The sequence below is a fragment of the Nerophis lumbriciformis genome, linkage group LG18, assembly GCF_033978685.3.
Source record: "Nerophis lumbriciformis linkage group LG18, RoL_Nlum_v2.1, whole genome shotgun sequence".
In the NCBI taxonomy this organism is placed as follows: domain Eukaryota; kingdom Metazoa; phylum Chordata; class Actinopteri; order Syngnathiformes; family Syngnathidae; genus Nerophis; species Nerophis lumbriciformis.
The window spans coordinates 14,345,572-14,364,028 of NC_084565.2; the positions used below are offsets into that span (position 1 = coordinate 14,345,572).

Sequence of the window (18,457 nt, forward strand, 5' to 3'; positions counted from 1 at the left end):
TGGACTTGTTTCTTCAGCATTGTCCACAATTTTAATTCGGACTTTGGGAAGGGCGTTCTAAAACCTTAATTCTAACCTGATTTAGCCATTCCTTTACCACTTTAGACGTGTGTTTGGGGTCAATGTCCTGTTGGAAAACCCGACTGCGCCCAAGACCCAACCTCCGGGCTGATGATTTTAGATTGTCCTGAAGAATTTGGAGGTAATCCTCCTTTTGCATTGTCCCATTTAAAGCACCAGTTCCATTGGCAGCAAAACAGGCCCAGAGCATAATACAATGGTCAAGGAATGGCTAAATCAGGCTAGAATTAAGGTTTTAGAATGGCCTTCCCAAAGTCCTGACTTTAAACGTGTGGACAATGCTGAAGAAACAAGTCACGGTCAGAAAACCAACATATTTAGCTGAATTGCACCAATTTTGTGAAGAGGAGTGGTCAAAAATTCAACCAGAAGCTTGCCAGAAGCTTGTAGATGGCTCCCAAAAGCGCCTTATTGCAGTGAAACTTGCCAAGGGACATGTAACCAAATATTAACCTTGCTGTATGTATACTTTTGACCCAGCAGATTTGGTCACATTTTCAGTAGACCCATAATAAATTCATAAAAGAACCAAACTTCATGAATGTTTTTTGTGACCAACAAGTATGTGCTCCATGTATGGCTTTGCATCCATGCAATATTTACTTGTGAAAAATTATCCTGTCCTCTTTTCTTGAACTTGATTGCAGACATTGAACAGATCATGTCGACAGAGCTGGTGCCAGGTGATGTCATCACTATTCCAGCAAACGGGATGATCATGGCCTGTGACGCAGCGCTTATCTGTGGCACCTGCACTGTTTCTGAAGGCATGTTGACAGGTATGCTGTGTGTATACATTGGTACATGCAAAACATACATACTATGGGCCTGACCAACTAACAACTAGTCAAATATCACCAGTGTTGGGACTAACGCGTTACAAAGTAACGCCGTTATTTTTGGCGGTAACTAGTAGTCTAACGCGTTATTTTTTATATTCAGTAACTCAGTTACCGTTATTACATGATGCGTTACTGCGTTATTTTACGTTATTTTTTATATAGTATCGGCTAGAAACTGAGAAGATCTGAGTGTGTTTTATTGGAGAGCTGCGGTGTCGTCCTTCTGATTCTTCCTGTGTCACAAGGAAGAGAAGAGGCGCGCTGTGTGTGGGTGTGTGTGGGGCGGGGGGCGTTTTTGTGTTTACTAACAAGACATCATCGCGGAGCCGAAGCCGAGTTTCTTAACATGGAGATATTCTCACTACGTTTCTTTTGTCGAGCACAAAGAAAACAACATTTTAGTTAAATGTAAGTTGTGTCTTGGATCAAAGATCCTATCTACTGCCCAAAACAGCAATTCAAATCTGCTGAAACAGCTACAAAAGCAACATGCTTCGACGATGCTAGTAATGAGAGACACAGACTCCAATGCTACTTCACCTCCACCTCCACCAACACCTAAGGATTTTAACGGAGGGACTGCTCGCCAGGACAACATTGATAGAGCCATTGCAGCGTATGTGCTAGAAAACATGCAGGCTATTTCTACAGTGGGGTAACCCGCTTTCAGGCAACTAATTAGCATGATAGCGGGCGTCAAACGGCAAAGGGCACGAAAACATTTTCCAAGTTCCTGGACACAGTGGACAGTGAGCATATAAAAATGGAAAGCAAGCTAAAGAAGACACTCCAAACTCTGCCTCTGCTCATCATTCAGCACTGAAGGTACACACACTCTGTCAATTCTCTAATATACTCTTTCATTCTAGACTTCTAGAGTGTTTGATTATCACATAATTCTAAATGTATAGACTATACAGTTCACAAACATAAAGAGGAATCCGAGTGGGCCAGGCCAATCTTTCCTTTTCTCTAAACTAAAACTGGGGAAATGTGTAGCGTGTTCTGGGATTCAGTACAGTGTTGATGTCCTGAAGACATGATTTTATTTCACAATTCCTTGAGAGAAAAAAACGCCTGGTTAGGCGTGTGTATAGCAGTATGTGTGCTGTATATAGTGACATGACAAATAATCATGTCATGTGTGCCTTCCTTGGGTGAAGCCAGGTTTACAGCTATGTTGTGACATGTTGTTATTATGTGGTTTGTTACTTATGTATGTTATGTTGCAGCTATTTAAAATAGTTTTGTCAATTTGTTCTGGCCCAAAATAAATTGGCCCTTTGAAACATACAGTATATTTGTCTTTGTGTATTGTATGTAGACCACATTGCTTAGCAGAGTTCAGTGATGCAAATGCATGTCAAGTTGATCAACAGATTGTATTATTTTTCCAGTGCAATAACAGTACTGAAATGAAGGCTAAAAGGGCATTAATGGGAGCCTTAAATTTAAAAAAAAAAGAAGTGACGGAATAGTTACTTCTCACAGTAAAGCATTACTTTTTGGTGTAAGTAACTGAGTTAGTAACTGAGTTACTTTTGAAATAAAGTAACTAGTAACTGTAACTAGTTACTGGTTTTCAGTAATTAACCCAACACTCAATATCACACGCTAAACAGCATGTGCAAACTTTAAAATTGTGTGCACTCTTAGTGGGCGTGTTGCGTGTGATTTACTAAGACTGTGTTTGCAATTGCTTGTATTCCGTCAAGTGATTTCTTACCCGAAAGTGAAAACCAGTGGTGGCCAACCAAGCTAAAATGGCTGTTGTGCAGCAAGCAGTGCGTGCACTGAAGGGGTCCATATATTTCTGGAAAAAAAGATATGAGCAAAACAACCATTTATGCAATGTAACAGATTAGCAAAAAAAAAAGATTTGTTGAGTGATAAAAGATTATTTGTCGGCGGAGTTTCCAAACAAATCAAACTATCGTGTGCTCCAGACATCATTCTACACGACAAAACAGATGAAAACTTGGAAACTTCTTTGTGTGTGGCTGGGTCAAGGACATGGTACCAAGACTCTCCCGGATAAATCATGCATCGTTTTTGCTCGTGTAAGGTTGCATTTCATGATTTAACTTCGTGTCTACTGCCTTGTTTGTTGCTGTTGCACGTGCCGTTTACAAGTACGCATGTTTTCTCCCGTCTTTATCAAAATATAACTATAGATGTCAACATTGGGTATGTGCTGAAAGCTTTGTTTATGGTTGTTGCCTTTGGTAAAAACTTAATAACTCTCTTGGGTTTTGCTCACATTTGATTTCCATCCATCCATTTTCTACCGCTTGTCCCTTTCGGGCTCGTGGGGGGCGCTGGAGCCTATCTCAGCTGCATTCAGGCGGTAGGCGGGTTTCACACTGGACAAGTCGCCACCTCCACATTTGATTTCTTTTATTTAAATTTGCATAGTGCCTAACATTAACATTTTTGCTATGGGGAACACCCGTAGCAAAAATGCGTTTTAAGAAATATAAATAGTAAATGGGTTATACTTGAATAGCGCTATTTTACCTTCAAAGTACTCAATGCGCTTTGACACTATTTCCACATTCACACATACAAACCCCGTTTCCATATGAGTTGGAAAATTGTGTTAGATGTAAATATAAACGGAATACAATGATTTGCGAATAATTTTCAACCCATATTCAGTTGAATATGCTACAAAGACAACATATTTGATGTTCAAACCGATAAACATTTTTTTTTTTTTGCAAATAATCATTAACTTTAGAATTTGATGCCAGCAACACGTGACAAAGAAGTTGGGAAAGGTGGCAATAAATACTGATAAAGTTGAGGAATGCTCATCAAACACTTATTTGGAACATCCCACAGGTGTGCAGGCTAATTGGGAACAGGTGGGTGCCATGATTGGGTATAAAAGTAGATTCCATGAAATGCTCAGTCATTCACAAACAAGGATGGGGCGAGGGTCACCACTTTGTCAACAAATGCGTGAGCAAATTGTTGAACAGTTTAAGAAAAACTTTTCTCAACCAGCTGTTGCAAGGAATTTAGGGATTTCACCATCTACGGTCCGTAATATCATCAAAGGGTTCAAAGAATCTGGAGGAATCACTGCACGTAAGCAGCTAAGCCTGTGACCTTCGATCCCTCAGGCTGTACTGCATCAATAAGCAACATCAGTGTGTAAAGGATATCACCACATGGGCTCAGGAACACTTCAGAAACCCACTGTCAGTAACTACAGTTGGTCGCTACATCTGTAAGTGCAAGTTAAAACTCTCTTATGCAAGGCGAAAACTGTTTATCAACAACACCCCGAAACGTCGTCGGCTTCGCTGGGCCTGAGCTCATCTAAGATGGACTGATACAAAATGGAAAAGTGTTCTGTGGTCTGACGAGTCCACATTTCAAATTGTTTTTGGAAACTGTGGACGTCGTGTCCTCCGGACCAAAGAGGAAAAGAACCATCCGGATTGTTATAGGCGCAAAGTTGAAAAGCCAGCATCTGTGATGGTATGGGGGTGTATTAGTGCCCAAGACATGGGTAACTTACACATCTGTGAAGGGGCATTAATGCTGAAAGGTACATACAGGTTTTGGAGCAACATATGTTGCCATCCAAGCAACGTTACCATGGACGCCCCTGCTTATTTCAGCAAGACAATGCCAAGCCACGTGTTACATCAACGTGGCTTCATAGTAAAAGAGTGCGGGTACTAGACTGGCCTGCCTGTAGTCCAGACCTGTCTCCCATTGAAAATGTGTGGCGCATTATGAAGCCTAAAATACCACAACGGAGACCCCCGGACTGTTGAACAACTTAAGCTGTACATCAAGCAAGAATGGGAAAGGATTCCACCTGAGAAGCTTAAAAAATGTGTCTCCTCAGTTCCCAATCGTTTACTGAGTGTTGTTAAAAGGAAAGGCCATGTAACACAGTGGTGAACATGCCCTTTCCCAACTACTTTGGCACGTGTTGCAGCCATGAAAAAAAAAAAAGTTTATGAGTTTGAACATCAAATATCTTGTCTTTGTAGTGCATTCAACTGAATATGGGTTGAAAAGGATTTGCAAATCATTGTATTGCATTTATATTTACAACTAACACAATTTCCTAACTCATATGGAAACGGGGTTTGTACATTCACATTGATGGCAGGGGCTGCCATACAAGGCCCTAACCACGACCCATCAGGAGCAAGGGTGAAGTGTCTTGCTCAAGGACACAACGGACGTGACAAGGATGGCAGAAGCTGGGGTCAGGAACCCTCAAGTTGCTGACGCGGCCGCTCTACCCCCGCCCCCCCCCGAGCCATGCCGTCCTAACATAATGCTTAAATGGGAAACACTAAACATTAAAAATTTATCAAACAAACCTTTAATGGCGTTTCTTGATTATCTCTCGAGTCACTTTGAAGCAACAATTATCCTTTTCGCGATTTAAACGGTTCGTACCCCCGAAAACAACGCACACATAGGGCATTTTTCTTTGAGAAAGGCTAAATGGCGCCAATAGTACCCATTGAGAACAGATGCTGGCTTGACCACCATGCGTATTCAATGAGCCGGATGTTAGCGGAACGTGTCATTTTGAATCAAAGCAATAGATAACTGGTAAGGACCGCCTCATTGAATATAGGTTTTTGAATGTACTGCACAGTTCTCACCATGGAAACACTCATTTATTGCACATTCATGTTATCATTCTCCTACATGTGGTGTTTTGCTATTTTCTTAAACATACAGCAGACTTGTACCACTTTTTATGGTCATTTTAAAGGCAGTGTTGCAGTGCATCCACAATGGAACCCCCTTTTGTTAGCGTGCTGAAGGTGTGCTCATGTAAAATGCTGTCACTAATTGGGAGCGTGCACTGGAATGTTCCACACATGAGAAAATTAGTATTTGCAATTAGTTTTTTCATAAAGAAGATATGTCAACATTGGCGTTGTTAGGCCTATTTTAGGGGGGCTCAAGCCCCCCTAAAATATTCTTAGGCCCCCCCTAAATAATTTGGTGTTATATTTTTTTTAATTTTATTTTTTACAAATACATATTCATTATAAAGTGGCCCGAATATGAGTTTAAATAAATAATCATATAACCTGTTATTATTCACTCAGTTTCCCCTCACCGGGCGGTATAGCTCGGTTGGTAGAGCGGCCGTGCCAGCAACTTGAGGGTTGCAGGTTCGATCCCCCGCTTCCGCCATCCTAGTCACTGCCGTTGTGTCCTTGGGCAAGACACTTTACCCCCCTGCTCCCAGTGCCACCCACACTGGTTTAAATGTAACTTAGATATTGGGTTTCACTATTTAAAGCGCTTTGAGTCACTTGAGAAAAAGCGCTATATAAATATAATTCACTTCACTTTACTTCACTTCGTAGCGTAAGGTAGAGAGCCCCTTTAGTGCGTCGGTATCCAATCCATTCCACTTGTTCATATAGAAAAAGGCCACATCACTCAAATTCCAGTCCGCATTTTCTCTGCGACCTTGCTTGCGGTCCTGCAGGTGTATGAAGCACATTATCTTCCTTTACAATGAGTGAAGCTGCACGAAACCTTGTGTGTGCAATTGTAAATAATTTAGTTTTTAAGTTTTGTGTTTCTTGTAGAATCTATGTAAAGTAATATACATTAGCCTATTGTTAAAATAATGAAAAAAACATCATTAAATATATTTGTTTTAATGTATTGTTACATTAATAGCTGTTGTATTATTATAGGATGGCTTGTTAAACATTTCATAGGATTTTCAGAGGGAGGAAAAACCAAGACATTTAATATAAAATGTAAAATGAATAAATACATAAAAATAAAAAAAATAAAAGGTTAAAAGCCATCGTCCCGGGGAGCATTTCATTTCGTCCCGGGGAGCATTTCATTTCGTCCCGTGCATTTAAAAAAAACAAAAAAAAAAACAATTAATAATTTCTAAGTCTTTGTTTGCCGTTTGTGAAGTTTTGTGCTTGTGCGTAACGTTCGCTCGCATCCTGTGCATCTCCTAGGGGCTAAGCCCCCCCTGTCCTTAAAAGCTAGTGACACCCCTGTATGTCAATAATATATATTCTATATGAGTCATCCAGCAGCTACATGTATATTTGAATCGACAATATGACTAATATTGTTACTTTTGACAGTTCCATTTACAAACGTATGTTGACAAGCATACGTAGGAAAGAGCTGTAGCGCAATCGCCTTCTTTCTCACAGCCATTCCTGCACAACTGCCAGTTGCACATCCTTTTGAGACATACTAAATAAAGATGCAGAACAGCAGCTTGATTTTTGATTTCAGTCTTGATAGATCACACTCATGTGCTAAATAATTAGCGCCCGAGCAGCAAAAAGCTGCGAAGGCCCCATTGAAATTGTTACTTTTATTATTGTACTCCACTTTGATCACATTTTTGACGCACTTAACATGCACGAAAACTCAACAATTTAGGTCAAGAAAAATATTTTATATTTTTTGGGTCCCTAACACAAACTTTAAAAATAGACTAGCGCTCCCTTGAAAAAAAAATAAAAAAATTAACCAATCCATCTATTTATCCATTTTCTTCCGCTTAACCGAAGTTCGGTCACGGGGGCAGCAGCCTAAGCAGAGAAGCCCAGACTTCCCTCTCCCCAGCTACACTGTCCAGCTTTTCCCGGGGGCATCCTGAGGCGTTCTCAGGCCAGCCGGGAGACATCGTCTCTCCGCCGTGTCCTGGGTCTTCCCCGTGGTCTCCTACCGGTCGGACGGTAGGCATTCTGACCAGATGCCTGAACCACCTCATCAATCAATCAATCAATCAAAGTTGACTTATAAAGCCCTTAATCACAAATGTCTCAAAGGGCTGCACAAGTCACAACGACATCCTCGGCGGAGATCTCACATCAGGGCAAGAAAAAACTCAACCCAACGGAAATAACGAGAAACCTTGGAAGGGACCGCAGATGTGAGGACCCCCCTGGGTGACCGGTGCAATGGATGCGGAATGGATACAGTTAATAATGTGAGAGCCCAGTCCATAGTGAGGCCAGTAGGGGAACCTCTTGCATGTAGACACGTTGCGGCGCAGAGATGTCACCGACTGATCATCTGGCTCTTCTCGATGTGGAGGAGCAGCGGCTTTACTCTGAGCTCCTCCCAAATGACAGAGCCTCTCACCTTATCTCTGAGGGAGAGTACCGCCACTCGACGCAGGAAACTAATTCCGGCCGCTCGTACCCGTGATCTTGCCCTTTCAGTCATAACCCAAAGCTCATGACCATTGCTGAGGATAGGGGCATAGATCAACCGGTAAATTGAGAGTTTTGCCTTTTGGCTGAGCTCCTTTTTCACCAATACAGGGTCCCAACACTGCAAACGGTGCACTGATCTGCCTGTAAAATGCCGACACACTCTTCCCTCATTTGTAAACAAGACCCCAAGGTATTTGAACTCCTCCACTTGGGGCATGATCTCCTGCCCAAGCCGGATATGGCACTCCACACTTTTCGGGCGAGAACCATGGACTCTGACTTTGAAGTGCTGATTTAATCCCAGTCGCTTCACACTCAGCTGCAAACTGATCCAATGAGAGCTGAAGATCCTGGCCAGATGAAGCCAGCAGAACCACATCACCCCCATAAAGCAGAGACGTTATCCTGTAGCCACCAAACCTGATCTTCTCAACGCCCTGACTGTGCCTAGAAATTCTGTCCATAAAAGTAGTAAACGGAATTGGTGACAAAGGGCGGAGTCCAACCCTCACTGGAAACTGGTCCGACTTACTGCTGGCAATGCGGACCAAGCTGTTTCTCCTGAATCCTAAGTTCGACTATCCGACATAGCTTCCTCTCCAGTACACTTGAATAGACCTCACCGGGAAGGTTGAGGAGTATAAACCCACGATTATTGAACTACGATTATTGGAACACACTTTCCAGATCCCTTTTTTAACAAGAGAAACCACCACCCCAGTCTGCCAATCCAGAGGCACCGCCCCCGATGGCCACACAATGCTGCAGAGTCTTGTCAACCATGACATCCCCACAGCATCCATAGCCTTAATGAACCCCAGGCAGATCTGCCACCGAGGAGCTTCTTAACTACCTCGGCAACCTCAGCCCCAGAAATAGAAGCGCCCACCGCGGGTTCCAAGGCACTGCTTCCTCATAGGAAGACGATTGAGGACGTCTTCAAAGTATTGCTTCCACCGATCCACATCATCCCCATTCGAGGTCAGCAGCACACCGTCCCCACTATACACGGTGTTGACAGTGTTTCCTCGTCCTGAGGCGGCGTATGATGGTCCAGAATCGTTTCGAAGCTGTCCAGAAGGCGTTTTCCATGGCTTCGTCAAACTCCTCCCATGTCTTAGTTTTTGCCTCTTCAACCACCAAAGCCGTACACAACTTGGCTTGTCGGTACTTGTCTGCTGCCTCTGGAGTCCCATGAGCCAAAAGGACCCGATAGGACTCCTTCTTCAGCTTGACGGCATCCCTCTCTGTTGGTGTCCATCAGTGGGTTCTGGGATTACCGCCACAGCAGGCAGCGACCACCTTGCGGCCACAGGTCCGATCGGCCCCTCGACAATAGAGGTAGGGAACATGGTCCAGTCGGACTCAATATCCAGCGCCTCCTCATAACATGTTCAAAGTTCTCCCAGAGGTGGGAATTGAAACTCTCTCTGATGGGAGACTCTGCTTGACGTTGCCAGCATACCCCATAGGCTTGGGCCTGCCAGGTCTGTCCGGCATCCTCCCCCACTATCGGAGCCGACTCACTACCAGGTGGTGATCGGTTGAAAGCTCTGCCCATCTCTTCACCCGATTTTCCAAAACATGATACCTCAAGTCTGATGATACAACCACAAAGTCGATCATCGAATTGCGGCCTATGGTGTCCTGGTGCCAAGTGTACATATGGACACCGTTATGTTTGAACATGGTGTTTGTTATGGACAATCTGTGACGAGCACAAAAGTCCAATAACAAAACACCACTCTGGTTCTGATCAGGGTGGCCGTTTTCTCCCAATCACGCCTCTCCATGTCTCACTGTCGTTGCCAACGTGAGCGTTGAAGTCCCCCAGTATAACAAGGGAATCACCAGATGGAGTACTGTCCAGTACTCCCTCTAGGGACTCCAAAAAGGGCCGGTACTCTGAACTGCTGTTTGGTGTGTGAACACAAACAATGGTCAGAACCCGTCCGCCCACTTGGAGGCGGAGGGGAGCTATCTTTTCGTCCACCGGGTTAAACTCCAACGTGCAGGGTCTGAGCCGCGGGGCAACAAGAATTGCCACCCCCACCCGTCGACTATCACTGCTGGCAACGCCAAAGTGGAAAAGAGTCCAGCCCCTATTGAGAGGACTGGTTCCAGAGCCCTTGCTGTGCCTCGAAGTGAGACCGACTAGATCCAGCCGCAACTTCTCTACCTCGCACACCAGCTCAGGCTCTTTCCTCCCCAGTGAGGTGACATTCCACGTCTCAAGAGCTAGCTTCTCCAGCCGAGGATCCGACCGCCAATGGCCCTGCCTTCGACTTCCGCCCAGCTCACAGAGCACCCCACTTCTATGGCTCACCACCCATAGGAGGGGGGACCCACATTGCCTCTTTGGGCCTCGCTCCAGAGGGGGGTCCCGGTGACCCACGTCCGGGCGAGGGAAACTTTGGTCCTCAATTTTTTTGTATTCATAGAAGTCTTTGAGTCTTTGTCTGGTCCCTCACATAGGAACTGTTTGTCATGGTAGACCCTACCAGGGGCATAGAATCCCCGGACAAAATAGCTCCTAGGAACATTGTGACACACAAACTCCTCCACCGCGGTAAGGTAGCAGTAATTACAAAAAAATAACCCCTCCCAGCAAATTCACGTATTATCAAAATCGCTTGAGACAGACAGCACATACAAGTTTTATAAACCCATATTTGAAAACAAACAGGAAATCGGCCATCGTTTTATCCCTCTGCCATTCATAGTCCAAAAAAAGACAACATTAATCATCATTATTATTTGTCAAAGTAGTAGTACCTGATAATACAAAACCCAAAACCAGTAAAGTTGGCATGTTGTGTAATTTGTGAATAAAAACAGAATACAATGATTTACAAATTATTTTCAACTTATATTCAATTGAATAAACTGCAAAGACAAGATATTTAATGTTCGAACTGAGAAACTAATTTTTTTTTTGCAAATAATCATTAACTTAGAATTTAATGGCAGCAACACATTGCAAAAAAGTTGGCACAGGGGCATTTTTACCACTGTTTTACATGGCCTTTCCTTTTAACAACACTCAGTAAACGTTTGGAAACTGAGGAGACACATTTTTGAATTGGATTGATTTGAATTATTTCCCATTCTTGCTTGATGTACAGCTTAAGTTGTTCAACAGTCCGGGGGTCTCCGTTGTGGTATTTTAGGCTTCATATTGCGCCACATACTTTCAATGGGAGACAGGTCTGGACTACAGGCAGGCCAGTCTAGTACCTGCACTCTTTTACTATGAAGCCACGTTGTTGAAACAGGTGGCTTGGTATTGTCTTGCTGAAATAAGCAGGGGCGTCCATGATAACGTTGCTTGGATGGCAACATACAGTATGTTGCTCCGAAACCTGTATGTACCTTTCAGCATTAATGGAGCCTTCGTATATGTGTATGTTACCCATGCCTTGGGCACTAATACACATCCATACCATCACAGATGCTGACTTATAACAATCCAGATGGTTCTTTTCCTCTTTGTTCCGGAGGACACGACGTCCACAGGTTCCAAAAACAATTTGAAACTCGTCAGACGACAGAACACTTTTACACTTTGCATCAGTCCATATTAGATGAGCTCGGACCCAGCGAAGCCGGCGGCGTTTCTGGGTGTTGTTGATAAATAGCTTTCGCTTTGCATAGCAGAGTTTTACCTTGCACTTACAGATGTAGCGACAAATTGTGGTTACTGACAGTGATTTTTATGAAGTGTTCCGGAGCCAATATGGTGATATCCTTTACACACTGACGTCGGTTTTTGATGCAGTACCACCTGAGGGATCAAAGGTCACGGGCAGTCAATGTTGGTTTTCAGCCTTGGACATGCAGTGTTTTCTCCTGATTCTCTGAACCTTTTGATGATTTTACAGACCTTAAACAATTTGTTCACAAAGTTGTGACCCTTGCCCTATCCTTGTTTATGAATGATCGAGCATTCCATGGAAGCTGATTTTATACCCAATCATTGCACCCACCTGTTCCTAATTAGCCTGTTCACCTGTGGGATGTTCCAAATAAGTGTTTGATGAGCATTCCTCAACTTTATCAGTCTTTTTTTGCCACTTGTGCCAGCTTTTTTAAACATGTTGCAGGCATCAAATTCCAAATGAGCTAATATTTGCAAAAAATAACAGTTTTCCAGTTCGAACGTTAAGGATCTTGTCTTTGCAGTTGAATATAGGTTGAAAAGGATTTGCAAATCATTGTATTCTGTTTTTATTTACGATTTACACAACGTGCCAACTTCACTGGTTTTGGGTTTTGTACAATGTGTCCACATTGTACAAACCTCGGATTCAGGAGGAACAGTGTGGTTTTCGTTCTGGTTGTGGAACTGTGGACCAGCTCTATACTCTCGGCAGGGTCCTTGAGGGTGCATGGGAGTTTGCCCAACCAGTCTATATGTGCTTTGTGGACTTGGAGAAGGCATTCGACCGTGTCCCTCGGGAAGTCCTGTGGGGAGTGCTCAGAGAGTATGGGGTATCGGACTGTCTGATTTTGGCGGTTCGTTCCCTGTATGATCAGTGTCAGAGCTTGGTCCGCATTGCCGGCAGTAAGTCGGACACGTTTCCAGTGAGGGTTGGACTCCGCCAAGGCCTCCCTTTGTCACCGATTCTGTTCATAACTTTTATGGACAACATTTCTAGGCGCAGTCAAGGCGTTGAGGGGATCCAGTTTGGTGGCTGCAGGATTAGGTCTCTGCTTTTTGCAGATGATGTGGTCCTGATAGCTTCATCTGGCCAGGATCTTCAGCTCTCGCTGGATCGGTTCGCAGCCGAGTGTGAAGCGACTGGGATGAGAATCAGCACCTCCAAGTCTGAGTCCATGGTTCTCGCCCGGAAAAGGGTGGAATGCCATCTTCGGGTTGTGGAGGAGACCCTGCCCCAAGTGTAGGAGTTAAAGTACCTCGGAGTCTTGTTCACGAGTGAGGGAAGAGTGGATCATGAGATCGACAGGCGGATCGGTGCGGCATCTTCAGTAATGCGGACGCTGTATCGATCCGTTGTGGTGAAAAAGGAGCTGAGCCGGAAGGCAAAGCTCTCAATTTACTGGTCGATCTACGTTCCCATCCTCACCTATGGTCATGAGCTTTGGGTTATGACCGAAAGGACAAGATCACAGGTACAAGCGGCCGAAATGAGTTTCCTCCGCCGGGTGGCAGGGCTCTCCCTTAGAGATAGGGTGAGAAGCTCTGTCATCCGGGGGGAGCTTAAAGTAAAGCCGCTGCTCCTCCACATCGAGAGGAGCCAGATGAGGTGGTTCGGGCATCTGGTCAGGATGCCACCCGATCGCTTCCCTCGGGAGGTGTTTAGGGCACGTCCGACCGGTAGTAGGCCACGGGGAAAACCCAGGACACGTTGGGAAGACTATGTCTCCCGGCTGGCCTGGGAACGCCTCGGGATCCCCCGGGAGGAGCTGGACGAAGTGGCTGGGGAGAGGGAAGTCTGTGCTTCACTGCTTAGGCTGCTGCCCCCGCGACCCGACCTCGGATAAGCGGAAGAAGATGGATGGATGGATGGCAATGTGTCCAGCCAATGAGGGGCCAACATTAACAAAACAAATAATTCAACCAATTTGCTCTGTCAAAAGAAGGTTTTAAGGTTGGAAACTGACCATTACAATGATTTTGACACCACCCTTGTGGTGGAAAATTATAAGTCAAAACTTCCTTCCACATGCTTCAATTTTCCTAAATGTTTTGATGGTAGGTTGAGAGCACTGGGAAGGACGTGAAGTGTCGGCAGACTGGCGTAAATCCCGAGCTGCACTTAGGACACACAATTCTCTGCGCACAAGAATGTGGAGGAGCAGCGGCTTTACTTTGAGATCCTCCTGAATGATATAGCTTCTTTCCCTATCTCGAGGGGAGAGCCCCATCACCCAACAGAGGAAACTAATTTCATCCGGTTTTTATCCATGATCTTGTCCTTTCGGTCATGACCCAAGCTCATGACCATGAATTGACTGGTAAATTGAGAGCTTTGCCTTCAAGCTCAGCTCTTCAAAAAACCAACCGTCATAAAATTAGAATGTGTGACTTTAACTGTTATTAACTGCAGTTCTCCCGCGTTGTTGCTGTGTTTGGATCTTCAGGGGAGAGTGTTCCAGTTACTAAGACCAGTGTGCCAAGTTCAAAAACGATATATGATGCAGAGGAACACAAGCAACACACCCTCTTCTGTGGCTCACATGTTATCCAGAGTCGTGCTGATACACAGGTGAAGGCGGTTGTGGTCAGAACAGGTGAGGATTGAGCTTTATGCTGACAGGTGGTGTAAAAACATTTCTAGCACCAACTGAAGTGATGTCCTTGAAATGGGCTTTTTATCAAACCTTACATGATCCCACAGGTTTTAATACAGTAAAGGGCCAGCTTGTGCGTGGCATTCTCCACCCTAAACCCACCGACTTCAAAATGCATCGCGATGCTAAGCATTTCATGATGGTAATGGCGGTGGTGGCGGTGATTGACTTCATCTACATCATCACTATTGATGTCATAAACCAGGTAACAGTTGTCATACATACAGTACAATTTGCAATGGAAACTTTACATAAGGGGAACACATTAAACACATACGGTATGTTATGGTACAATATACCACGTAAATTGTAAAATGAATATGTGTACAGTGTGCTTGAGTTTCTCTGATAAAAGGTTGACCCTCCCCAAAAAAACAGAAACCATACAATCTTTATTAAACCGTACCATAAACCAAAATATTACCTTATCTTGAAATACGCTGACCTTAAACTTCAGTCTGTGCATGAGCATTCCCTAAAGTTTCAGTTTTGTTAGCCACTTTGCATAAAATGTATGTTTTTGCCGAAATTTGCTCCAAATGGGCTCTGCGGTGTTGGAGGCAAACTTGCATTCGTCGCACAAATGTGTCAATTAGGGATGTCCCGATCCAGGTTTTTGCACTTCCGATCCGATACCGATATTGTTTTTGCACTTCCGATCCGATACCGATACTGACCGATACCGATACTGACCGATAATGGCCTATCCGAGCATGTATTAAAGTTTAAAGTTATTTAGCCTACTTAGTTGTCAGAATCATGTTGAAAAGGGTTTTAGTACTCTTGATAACAACTAGCCAGCTGAATTAGGGGAGTTTGAATAATACACAATGGTTGGTAACAAGAAACTGACCTGTTTATTCAAGGATAAACACAAAATAGACTAAATTATACATGACAAACAGAAATAGCATCATTGAAACTAGGGCTGGGCGATATGGCCTTTTTTTAATATTGCGATATTTTAAGGCCATATTGCGATACACGATATATATCTCGATATTTTGCCTTAGCCTTGAATGAACACTTGATGCATATAATCACATCAGTATGATGATTCTATGTGTTTGATTGATTGATTGAGACTTTTATTAGTAGGTTGCACAGTGAAGTACATATTCCGTACAATTGACCACTAAATGGTAACACCCCAATACGTTTTTCAACTTGTTTAAGTCGGGGTTGATTCATGATACAGATATATACTATCAGATATATACTATCATCATAATACAGTCATCACACAAGATAATCACATTGAATTATTTACATTATTTATAATCCAGGGTGTGGAGGGGGGCGCCGGATGTAAGTGTCAAAAAGACAACTAAAAGAGTTTGATATGAGAATAAATCTAAAGTTAAAATGTAGGGTAGAAATGCACCCATTTGCAGGAAATGTAGTCTTGATTTTCAAAATGTTCTTTCAAGGCTTGCATGTCTACATTAAAACATTCTTCTTCATACTGCATTAATATATGCTACTTTTAAACTTTCATGCAGAGAGGGAAATCACAACTAAAAAAAATCACTATTTTTTACATACAGTGTTCATCTGGAAATGTTTGCCTCGGCGATGGTGTGGACGTGTGGCACCGAACGGAGATAAGCGTCTCGACAGACCTTACAATATTTGAACAATGATGACGAAAACTGTTTTCTCTGTCGTGTCCGTGTGTCGAAAATTGTTATGCGCTCATTTTTTTATTTTATTTTGTGCGTGGCATAGATTTGTCGTGCGCATAGGACGCTTGAGCAGGCGCGCACCTTAGCGGCTGCGCTAGCATCACAGCTAACGTTAGCCATGCTGCTACCTCGCTCTCTGCTGGGAAAGGGTGTATACGTATGTGACGTATGACGTGACAGTATGTGACGTGTGTAAGAAGGTGCGCTCGCTGTCTGTAAGAGGGAGACACAGGAAAGAGTGAGAAGAGCCTGTCGTGTAATGCCAGCAGCTAAAAGCAACTGCGTTAGAATCCACAGACGTGTGGATGTGTTGAAGGTGTGCTGGAAAATGCGGAACGGAACTTAGGGAACAGCAGAAAAGTGGAATGTACTATTTAAATCGGTGCGTTGGAAAACACGGACCGGGATTTTTTTTTTAAACTGGATCTGGATCGGCATTTTCCCATGCCTTGCCGATACGCATTTTTTTGCGAATAAAGGCGGCCGATCCGATCCAAATATCGGATCGGGACATCCCTAGTGTCAATTACTCGAACATTTTCCTCTTTGGGGTTTTTCAATTAAGATTTTGCAGAGTTCCAATAACTCTCTCGACTTCTGAACCTACTTGTGCTATTTGATAGAGCCTGATGACACCAGAACTTTCTGAGAACATTTGTTTGCCCTACAGTTCGTGGTTTGTTGAAGATATAGGTTTCCATGCAAAATGTATTTTCTGCGGTTGTCCAAGACATATTAGGGAAGGCTATTGTTCCAATATTTTAGACGCAACGTTAACATGTGTACCCTGAAAAAGGAAAGGCCAATTTAAGTCAGCAGATTTATTCAAAGATTTTTGGGTTCTCTTTATTTTGGGGCCACCTTGTAGTAATTTCCTAAAGATGGACATACACTCTTGGAATTATCTAGTCTGTTTCAAACTCGATCACTTTTTAATCGGGGCCGAAGTCTTGATGAACCGACATGCCATTGTTAGTTCCCAACCAGCCAGATGACAATACGATGAATTTTAGGTGTGTCATAAATTCAGTCGATTGTCATCTCATCCAAACTCCTCAGACTGACAATCGTATAGCGTGTGCCAAACTTTTGTTTTTCTGTCTATCTTGTTGTTCCTGTCTGTGATCAGCCTAGTGCAGTGGTTCTTAACCTTGTTGGAGGTACCGAACCCCACCAGTTTCATATGCGCATTCACCGAACCCTTCTTTAGTGAAAAATAAAATGTTTTTTTTTTTCCAAATTCAAGACAAAGTTATATGATTTTTAACTGGTGCACAAAATGAACCGTGCATTAACATCACCTTGATCAAAGAACAAAACCAACACAGTGGATGAACTCACAACAAATTACACCCCTGTAAATCAGATGGAAAATTAGAGGGAACTTTGTTTGGGGGTATCCATAATACGCCGATAGGGGGACGTCTTTATTTACACAATGAGTCGGGTGTGTCTTCACCTCCGCGGCGGAGGCTCTGCCGAACCCCTGAGGCCGACTCACCGAACCCCCAGGGTTCGATCGAACCCAGGTTAAGAACCACTGGCCGAGTGGCTGTGACTTTCAAATTACACTTTTTTCACTGGTGTCTTGGTCCTTTCCCCATCCCATCTAGGTTTCTATTGAGGTCATCATCACTGGTTGTTTGAACGTCGTTGCACTCTGCGTTCCTCCAATGTTACCTGTGACTCTGACCGTTGGGCTTGTGAACGCTCAGCGGCGCATGAAGCAAACTGGCATCTTTTGCATCAGTCCACAGAGAATTAACATCTCTGGTCTGCTGGACTTGGTCTGCTTTGACAAGGTGGGCCTAGTCCGTTTCACTACATTCATTCATAACATTCATTTTCTTGTCAACTGTGTGCATTTTGACTTTAGACTGGCACTCTCACCGAAGACAGTTTGCACCTGTGGGGTATTCAGAGAGCTGAAGTTGGCACGTAAGTTTGGGTTTGGTGTCATTTGGTGGTTTCCTCATAGGATGGATTGCTTTACGAAAAGTATGGCTGTTTAACTTGAGCAACTGCTGTGTTGAATATAATTAGTCATCAGTCTAAGGCTGTCTTAACTAAAGATTTTCATAATCTGATCTGATTCGTGAGATGTAAATATAAACGGAAAACAATGATTTGCAAATCCTTTTCAACCCATATTCAATTGAATATGCTACAAAGACAACATATTTGATGTTCAAACTGATAAATTTTTTTTTTGCAAATAATCATTAACTTTAGAATTTGATGCCAGCAACACGTGACAAAGAAGTTGGGAAAGGTGGCAATAAATACTGATAAAGTTGAGGAATGCTCATCAAACACTTATTTGGAACAT

The 18,457-nt window shown here is 43.5% G+C and overlaps 1 protein-coding gene across 1 annotated transcript in view; it reads left to right on the top strand.

Moving 5' to 3' along the window:
- The window catches only part of LOC133617621 (polyamine-transporting ATPase 13A3-like), a 139,445-nt gene that overhangs the window by 35,762 nt on the left and 85,226 nt on the right, over positions 1–18,457 (top strand). The window contains exons 11-15 of the mRNA XM_061977703.2: positions 729–860; positions 14,234–14,383; positions 14,491–14,648; positions 17,742–17,930; positions 18,005–18,066. Coding sequence (XP_061833687.2) covers positions 729–860; positions 14,234–14,383; positions 14,491–14,648; positions 17,742–17,930; positions 18,005–18,066 — 691 coding nt within the window. The remainder of the gene's footprint in view (positions 1–728; positions 861–14,233; positions 14,384–14,490; positions 14,649–17,741; positions 17,931–18,004; positions 18,067–18,457) is intronic.